Source organism: Mchenga conophoros, linkage group LG2, assembly GCF_057382185.1.
Source record: "Mchenga conophoros isolate Kocher_MC1m ecotype Shallow Benthic linkage group LG2, M_conophoros_male_GT1.1, whole genome shotgun sequence".
NCBI lineage: Eukaryota > Metazoa > Chordata > Actinopteri > Cichliformes > Cichlidae > Mchenga > Mchenga conophoros.
The window spans coordinates 36,756,706-36,766,035 of NC_140527.1; the positions used below are offsets into that span (position 1 = coordinate 36,756,706).

Here is a 9,330-nt window from a genome sequence, read left to right on the forward strand (position 1 = left end):
TCAACATGTGTTATGTTGATGTGTTTATATATGTGAGGATGGAGTGTTTGTGTGTTTGGGGTTTACATTGGCTTGGAGTGACTGTGCATGTGTGTGTGCGTGTGTGTGTGTGCGTGTGTGCAGGGTCAGGAAGGCGGGTGGTGTTGAGGAAGTCTTCTGGCGTCGGGGCTTGCCTACCGTGCCTTGCTCCGTCTACACCCACATACACAGCTGTGTACCACACAATCCAATCTTGCCATAGGGTTACACACACACGCGTGCACACACACACATAGAAACAAGACCAAGTTCAGCCGCAGCCACCATTACAACCTTCTTCACGCCACTGAACAGCTTCCCGAACCTTTTTCAGATGAAAAAAATGGTTTGAAATGGGAATGAAATCATCGCACAAGCTCCACATTCGGCAACAAACAGCCCTCCATTACATCCAAGCAGACACTTTGCTTTTCTGTTGAGCGGTTCATCGATTGCCTGCCATAGGGTAAGCGGAGGTTCTTATGGATTACTAAAATAATGAAAGGCTACTAGCAGCCGTTATGTCTGTGCTATTCCTTTGGTTGGTGAGTCAGAGACCCTGAAGATGGAGTGAGAGCCAGGTCCTGGGAGAGGAGGACTATTTCTGTGTCGCCTGCAGCCACTGACACAGCGCGAGTGTTTACTGCTGTGCCATGCTGCCTCTCACAGTGGGAGCAGTTGAGGGATGACGGCTGACATTATTGTGCCTCCAGCCTGTAGCAGGAACAGTACAGGGAGAGCTTATTTAACCATCAGGTCACCAGACTGACTGCAACATTACAAAGAAAAGGAGTTGATGGCTGCTGTCTTATGGCTGCTGAAGCTTTGTGCAATTTATTAACAACATGCAGGTAAAGTTAGATTCAAATGGATCCCATTTTTATTTTTACTTTACTCCACAGAAGCAGATGTGGATGTATTAAGGACAGCGAGGTACAGCGTGTTTTAAGATGTAAAAAAAAAAAAAAAAGTGTTGAAAATACCTCACCTAACCTTTGATATTACAGCAGTACACCTTTGTCTACACAAGATGGCACTGGTAATACACGTGTCCTCATCAGAGCCCGAGCCTCAGTCTGGATCGAAGAGAAGTATTCCTTCAGGTCACTAATCTAAATACAGACACTCTTCATACATTGGTTTTCACTCTCCTCCACCCCAGAATAGCAACTTACGTCTCGAAACGAAGGAGCGATTATTTGAAATGAAAATAAGCAGCTGGGAGGGAAGTTTCCCTGCATTTTTTGATAAGTAACAAAAAGAATTAATTCACATGTGAGCTTCAATGGAAGTGGCCATTCCTCGGGCCAGGTAGGCAAAAACCCTTTGAACTGTGATAACCTGGTAAATGCTCGGTATCTCTGTTCATCCTGCAGAGCAGTCGATCTTGTTTCCTCTCCCCATCTAAACGGGGATAAACAAGTGCTGGAGGCGGGCTTTCCTATTTAAAATGCATGAGAAAAAATAGTGCAGGGCTTAGGCTGAAATGATATATTCTTTAATTCTGGTCTACAAGGAAGGAGTTCACTGTCAGACACTCGCAGATTTGGCTCATATCTAATGCAGGCAGTGCTAAACCTCTTCATAGATAGTAGGAATGCAAATTAACCTCAATGCAGGGTTTAAAAAAAGCCAACAATCAAATACCATCTGATTTGGAGTTGTTGGGATTTTGACATTTTCCTGTGAAAATGCAAAAATTTCACTGCAGTCTGTCGGCCCTGTTTGTAATTTCTTAGGTTTTTAACTTCAAACAGAAAATAGTGCAATTTTAATAATTTGTACTAATAGAATGTTTACATCATGAGACTGTCTAATGGAAAAATAAAACAACACAAGTAGATGTGTGTACTAGGCAACAAAATGTGGATAAGAAGGCATCAACTAGACTGTTGTCCCGTTTATTTGTTTTTAAAACCTTTGCTCTTGCAATCCTCCATCGGCAGTATTACCACCATCCGGTGTCATTCAAGGTCTCCTCTACAATGAGTTTTAATTGTGAGACATCTGTACTTTAAAATTTGACTTTCATGGTTAATATTGGACTTTTGTCCCAACAGGCGCGAGGAGCTCTCTGGGAGCCCGCTGTAATATCTGTATCAGCCTCTCCAGTCAGGGTGAACCATCCCATTCACAGCGACTCTCTGGGCTTCCATGGCAATTTACTCTCACGACTACACAAAAGAGTCCTCAGAGTCCTCAGAGACCTCGCCAGATAGACAACTGACAACTAACAGCATCTTATGAAAAAATAACACTTTATACTGTTTCCTAACACAGTGAGTGCGGTAGCTCCACAACAACAACAACAACAACAACGACAACAACAGCGGCGGCAGCAGCAGCATGCTGAATGCATCCATTTTAATAAACAGATGCCTATTTGATGTGATAAGCAGGAAGTAGTGAGAAATGAATTATATAAACACTGATTTTATGAACTTTTCAGAACCGCCTCGAGGGCTTTGCAGTACACTTGTCAGTTTATTTGAAGTATGTTTGCAATTATTGTATTTGTTAACTCATGCCAGTATTTTTCACTTGACATGTTGCTCTGGGCCATTGACATTATTGATTCAAAAATAACAATATGGCTTCAGTCTGAACTCCATTTGTGAGCATATTCATAAAACATTTACATATAGCAAGTTTCGCCCTCTCTTTCAACAAAATCCATTTCACTGTCAATTATTATTGATATCTTTGACATTATCATCAGAGTGAGCCAACATGAGTCAAGATCTATATTTACTTTGTAGGCGAGATACTTTTATATTAGCGTAAACAAAGCATTATTACACATCCGATACACGAGAGAGTCTCGGGTTATAAAATCAGGACAATAAAAGCATATATGTCTGTTTTGGCTTGTCAAGATGTGATGCTAAAAAATTCTGCTAATGAGGAATGGGAGTAATGGTGAGTAGAGGAGGAGACCTGCCTGTTTCAATTGCATTAGTTGGATTCAAAACCCATACTGCTATCAGCTTTCCGACAAACACCCTCCGGGCATTAAGTGTCTTTCAAGGAAATCACATTGTTTCATATGATAGGACAACGGAGATTATTCGTACAATGAAATTTTAATTGGAAAAAAGCAAGTAAAGAAAGAAACATACAGAGGGCTTCAACGCAAACTACCACAACACGAGTGTTCCATTTTTGTCTCCCTGTTTAACTTCTGAGTACCTCACATAGCTTGAATACTCTTGGGCATTTATGCGCCTTGTTATTGTGATGACAGAACATCAATTACAAATGCCTATCTCGCCTGCTTAGTTGCAGATGAGAGTTATTTCAGCTCGACACACTGAGATGAGGCGTTAGAGATTAAAATCGCCTCGGCAAATAAGAAAATGTTTGAACAGCCGCACTATTTAAAGCATTTTGAAGACTGCAACAGTGGTGAAAACAATGGAGGATAGCACATCAGTGAGCACATGAGAAGCGACTGCTGAGGTCTGTGAATCTTTAATTAAACAATGTTTGTTTTACATGATACAAATAACAGAGAAAAGAGTGACTAAAATACGCAGAGCGAGTCGTGAACTTTCAGTGCCGGTTAGACTCGTGTTTCTGTATTGGCGTGCTGGAATAATTTGCTTTTTTTCTTTTTTTGCTTAAATATTTTTAAACTGTGAATATTATCCTCACATAATCAAATTTTCTGAAGTTGGTTTTGTGCGTACGTCCGTGTTTGGATCTATGAAGTTGCATCAGCGCTTAAGTACATATTTTATGAAGATCTTGGGATATATTTGGTATGGTGGCACAAGTCGCTTGCATAATAGCAACACAATAGCTCTTGATTTGATCTCTTCAGCAGTGTTGCTGTTTATTCAAATCAAGCAGAGCAGAGCACTTCTGATGTAGCAACTTTTTAGGTAGCATTTTCCCTGTTGACTGTGTATTTCTTCATTTTTTGTGATTTGGTGTATGGATGTGTTTCTCTTGATGTTTTTGTTTTACTGTTGTGTGCTTTGTCCTTTGGGCCCAAAGGAGTACAGGGCACAGAATGGACTTTTATCTGTAGGTATGTGAGCAGGAAAAAGATAAAGGCTATGAAAAAAAGTCAGACATAAACACTCACTAAGCACGAAAACCGTGCAATCTAACGCAATCCTATACAAAAGCTCTGCCATACATTTGGCTTTTTGAAGCTCGTACATCTATTGTTGACATTGGAAAGACAATCAGTTTACTAGGTGCGATATACTGCATTACATTTTCAGTATTACAGTATTTAAGATAACACCTGTAGTTGTTGGTGGTAATAGCCAATGCATTTTAATACTGCAGTTCACAGAAATTGGCCGGCAACAAGACAAACTGCTGTTTAAAGACATCAGGCAATAATTGGTCTTTTCCATCATTGTGCAAGCAGCTTAATCATGCAAATGGCACGGGTTTGCCAACAACTAAGTGAAAGTTGGTTACCTTGCTGAGAAGTTGGAGGTATGCAGCCTGTTTCCTGCAGCTCACTCCCTGCAGTGCTTCAAACTGATTCGCTGTAGGGGAAAATGCTGAAAATAGCCATTGTCTTGTTTTGAAGACGATTTGTCAAGAATAAATTGATAAGTGCTAAGCTAAATCGTGATACCAGATGGCTCGTGTTTCTCAGCTTTAATGCGATGCTGCAGCAGGAGGAAATGTTTGGTTTGCATTAGCAGAAACTCAATACAACATTTACCCAGAGACTGTTACTACGCCCAGTTCAGTACTTTCATTTGGAGGCCACGTTCTCAATCAGCTGTGTTACCTCACTCAGAAATAGGCTTATCAGGTGTCCCAGTTTATGCAGGGCTACACATAACATGTATCACTGTCACATATTGAAACACCGTTTCACATTTTGATTAGTTCTAGTTTCCAAAAATTAACTAAAGTGCTTCTCACAAGAAGCCTGTTTGGCTTTAAGAGCATTGTGTTGCTCTACAAAGATGATCACCAGCCAGAACTGAAAGGCGAAACAACAGTTAACATTCTTTTAATCGTTATTGCCAAAGAAAAAGGGAAAACACAAGTTTAGCTTCAATACATGCTTATTATATTAATAAGTGTGTTGGGAAAACTGCACAAAAAGATCAAATTTGTAAATTGGAAAAATTACCTCTAAGCATTAATGGCTCACAAGCTCCCATTTGGTTACACTATTTGGAGGTACGTGGTGATTTAATAACAATTTTGCCACTTTAATAAGAACACTTTTCAATGTCACGCAGTCCAGCATACCAACAATACCAGACAGGACGGCAATAATAAGCATAAAGTACAACAGATGTCAACAAAAACTGCGAAAACATAATAATGCAATAATGGAACATGCTGTTGCTTTAAATTACACTAGATGATTTTCCTAATAAAGTGTATGTCTTGTTACACATTTAATGTGATAGCACCACACAGATGGTTACATACAGTACATAGTTAATTGCTGTTGCATTGTATTCGCTGTAGCTTTTCATATGTATACACATACAAGTAAAAATGAATGTATGACATAATAGGTAAGGTAAGGACAGATTGTGTGTGTGTGTGTGTGTTTTTTTTAGGGTGGCTCCGTTTCCAAACTAAATGCGTTCATTGAACAGGATCAAATAACAAGGAGAGAAAACTAGACACCTGTAAACAACCAATGCTTTTTAAGAAGGAATCAAAATGCTTCAAACATAATTTAGACTGTTTACACTGACTCACACTGACTAGAAGTGCTACCTAATAGTTGCCTGCAATAGACTGCTTTGGTGTCACGAGTGGTCTTGAATATTTATCAAAAGGAAAAATTTGCACCTACAACATAAACAGATTCAAAACCAGACAGCACGCTCAGCGCCTCAGATCCTCCCGAGCATGCGGGCGATCCACCAGTTGCACGGCATGACAATTTGACAGATGACCCGGCCTCCTTGGTAGTAGTATGGCCAGGGGTTGAAGCCACCCAGGGGCTCGTGGTAGCGGCGGCAGAAGCGGTAACCACGGCGACAGTACTGGCAGCAGTAGCCGCCCTCATCCAGACGGTTATCCAGCTCGATTCCAACATCTCTCTGCAGAGGACACAAGAGCGGGCAGGGTTACAATCACACACATGACAAATGCCAGTCCTCCTGAGGCAAGGGCAGGAGAGGAGGAAGAGGAAGGGCTGACATGAATTGATGAGGCAGCTTTGATTGTGGGTCATCGCAATATATGTAAAAGCAAAAACAAAAGTGAAAAGATGTGAATTGATGTCTGCAAAAATGCAAAACTGTGACATCAATTGATGGCAGTGCCAAAGAGATCACGGTTTGAGCTGAGATTGAACGAACTTGATTTAAGCTCGGGAGCATAAAACATGATATAATACCCTTGACCTTTCTGCAGCACAAAAAGCACGACTGGAGGCTGCACACTGCCCCTACTTTGAATCCAGCGTTCGCAACCTCTCTACTGTCACTATCTCCGGTCGAAGTTACCAGCATAATTACACTATTTCTTTCATCCCTGACCTCTTAACTCCCTCGACCCCAGCACACACTCTGCACTAAAATGACTGCCCCTCCTCCAATAGAGCATTCAAATTAGAGCTCCTCACATCTTGGCGCCCTCCCCCTGACCTTGACTTTAAGTGCATGGCACATTCCTAAAGCAATTAGCAGAGTAATGATCGCCTAACAAGGATTCTTTCATTTGCTCTTGCTGGCTGCCTCTGAATTTATAGAGGGGCCAAATGAAACCCAAACGAAAGGTAAATTGGGTAGAATTAATGGCCCTTGGATTTTTCCATTGTGCTGGTTGGTTCATGCCCTCATGGACTCGTGGGGGCTGAGTGCCATGCCTTTGATCAAGAGCAACTCCAAATGGGGTTCGGAGAAGTGCCACTTAACTCACAGTGTGAGCTGAAGTAGCAACCGCCCTCAGTATGCATTTGACCACATTTCAGTCTCTTTTAGTAAATGAATCCTTGGAGACAATCCGGTGATATCTTGTTAAACTGCTCGGTTCCAGGAGTCAACGGCCTCCGCTGACTTCACATTCAGGAAAAAACGCGAGCACTTACAATGACTCAGCTACGTGCAGAACAAAACACATCCGCAGCTGGGAAAAGAAAATGTGTGTGAATTGTTTAAGAGGACAGGACCCGCTGGACCACATGGCTGAGTCCCTCTGGTCCCCTACTGCATTAAGTTAGGGAATTTGGGGATTTCTTGCATCTCCTCTACTCGTCAGTAAGCATTCAATCACGGTGGTTTTACACACATTGTTTTCTTGTACGTAGCAGCTCACTGCAATAAATCCACCACATGACTGGCTTGTGAAAACTATGCACCTGATGTAAACTGAGTCAAATTACTTGCTCTTTAGACATATTCAAAACACATAGAGTGCAATGCATTATATCCAGGTAGGTTTGATTTATTACTATGACAGTCACAGGTAGGCTTTTAATGATTTATTGCTTTAGGCAGGTTTCAGGTCATCGGCTCCCAGGCAACAATCGGTTATATGAACAACAAACCTGTCAATGGACCAACGATAATCTTATCAGCTCCTCACAGCCCAAACTGGGGTGTTACGAAATCTGGAGCTCAGGCGTGGAAAATGAAGAAAATATTTTATTCAAATGACGCCGGTGTTTATCAAAACAAACAGCCAATAGGCAGCATTGTACCTTAAAGACAATTAATCAGAGCTATCCTTTTAAAACGGAGGGTACATATTAATCACTCTGGCTTTGAGTCGCCGTCTCTAGTGGGAAGCCGCGGTGATAAGAATGGTTCACCTTGGGAAATCTGAGGCAGTCACTCACAAACAAGCAGCATTAATGAAGAGTAAAAGCCATTACCCTCTTGCTGGATCTGATTTCATCACACACATTCTCACATACACATGCAAACTTGCACACAAACACAGACACCTCTGTGCATATTATGAGGAGCTGGATGTGAATGAGTCTGCAGAGTAGAAAACTGCGTCAGTCATTCAATAAGATGTAACGAATCAAAGCACGACTCCTCTAATCTCCACACTTGTTGGTATTATTTCACACACGCTGATCCCCGCTCCTCATGAGCTTGAAGCACATGCCTGGATGTGTTATTAAATCTCAAAGCAGAGCTCATCACATTCATCCGGGGATCAAAACAGCAGAGATAACATTTCTGTTTCACGCTCTGCTTTGTATTCGAAAAGGGTCTTTTTATGTAGACACACAGGACAGTGGAACATATGAAATTCTTTGCTGCGTGTCCTGATCTCTGATTTTCATCTTACTGTTCTCTACAGTGACGTGGAATGACAATGAAATTGGATGTAATTGAATAAGCAGATAGTCATGTATTTCAGTAAACTCTGCTGCTTTACCAAAGTGATAAGGAGCTTTAGCTTCAGTGTAAAGATTCCTCTGGAGGCACAAACAACTTCTGCATTCACGGAATTTGAATTCCTTCAGCTTTTTGCACCTGTGTTATGCATGAACAGCCACTTAGCCTGACCCTGGATGTAGCAGCCAGAGGTTTGTAAGGATAGGTCCCAGACACAAGACAAATCCCAGGACACAAGCAGCAACACGTACAAACATATTTACATGAGTATGAGTGAGGTCAATTCTTATAGAAAGCCCATCCTTGTTATGTGGGTCAAGGACGGCGGTGCAATCCCTTCAGGCCTGTCAGGCGGTCGTTATTCAGTTTGAAATTTCCAGGGCCACCGCTGATACACACTGCACTCTGACATGGCAGCCATGTTAAAGTTCAGCATAATATACATCTGCCAGTCTCTGTGCACTGTGGACAGGCTTGGTGCTCAAATTCAGACTTATGAAATGCAGATGAAGTGAATGCAGAGAAACTGTGAGTAGCAGACTCTGCGGGTGAGCTTCCTTGTTTTTTATACTGTGCCCATTTGCATGACTTTTAGATGAAGAAAAAAAAATAGACTTACACATGTGGCATACCACTGGCAGCAGTGAGAGTTCAGACTCCCAATTACAGACTGCTGCCTGCCCTGTGCCCGGCCACAAAGGCCGTTGTTATCACTGGACCCACAAACAGCGCCTGGACGTGCTGCTGGAATGGATTGCAATGGTATGCATTACTCCGCTGATAGAGGCAGAATGTTCAAAAGTGGAGCTGAGTTTTTCATCCCCTGGTATGTTTTAATTGCATAGCACTGCATCTCCTGCCACAGACAATGAGGAAGAGGACAGAGGAGCTGGGGGGGGGGGAATTGAAGAGTTGAGCAGGAGGCTGTTTCTGGGATGGGCCTGATAAACGTCAATATTATAGGATGTCTCATTTCTCTGCATGTCTCACACCGTTTCTCCGAGCCCTGCGG

General features: G+C 42.0%; 1 protein-coding gene across 1 annotated transcript in view; it reads right to left on the bottom strand.

Annotated features, from left to right (window-relative positions):
- Positions 1–3,008: 3,008 nt before the first annotated feature.
- The window catches only part of tnmd (tenomodulin), a 65,695-nt gene continuing 59,373 nt past the window's right edge, over positions 3,009–9,330 (bottom strand). Inside the window, exon 7 of the mRNA XM_085244661.1 lies at positions 3,009–6,062. Coding sequence (XP_085100787.1) covers positions 5,853–6,062 — 210 coding nt within the window. The 3' untranslated portion in view covers positions 3,009–5,852. The remainder of the gene's footprint in view (positions 6,063–9,330) is intronic.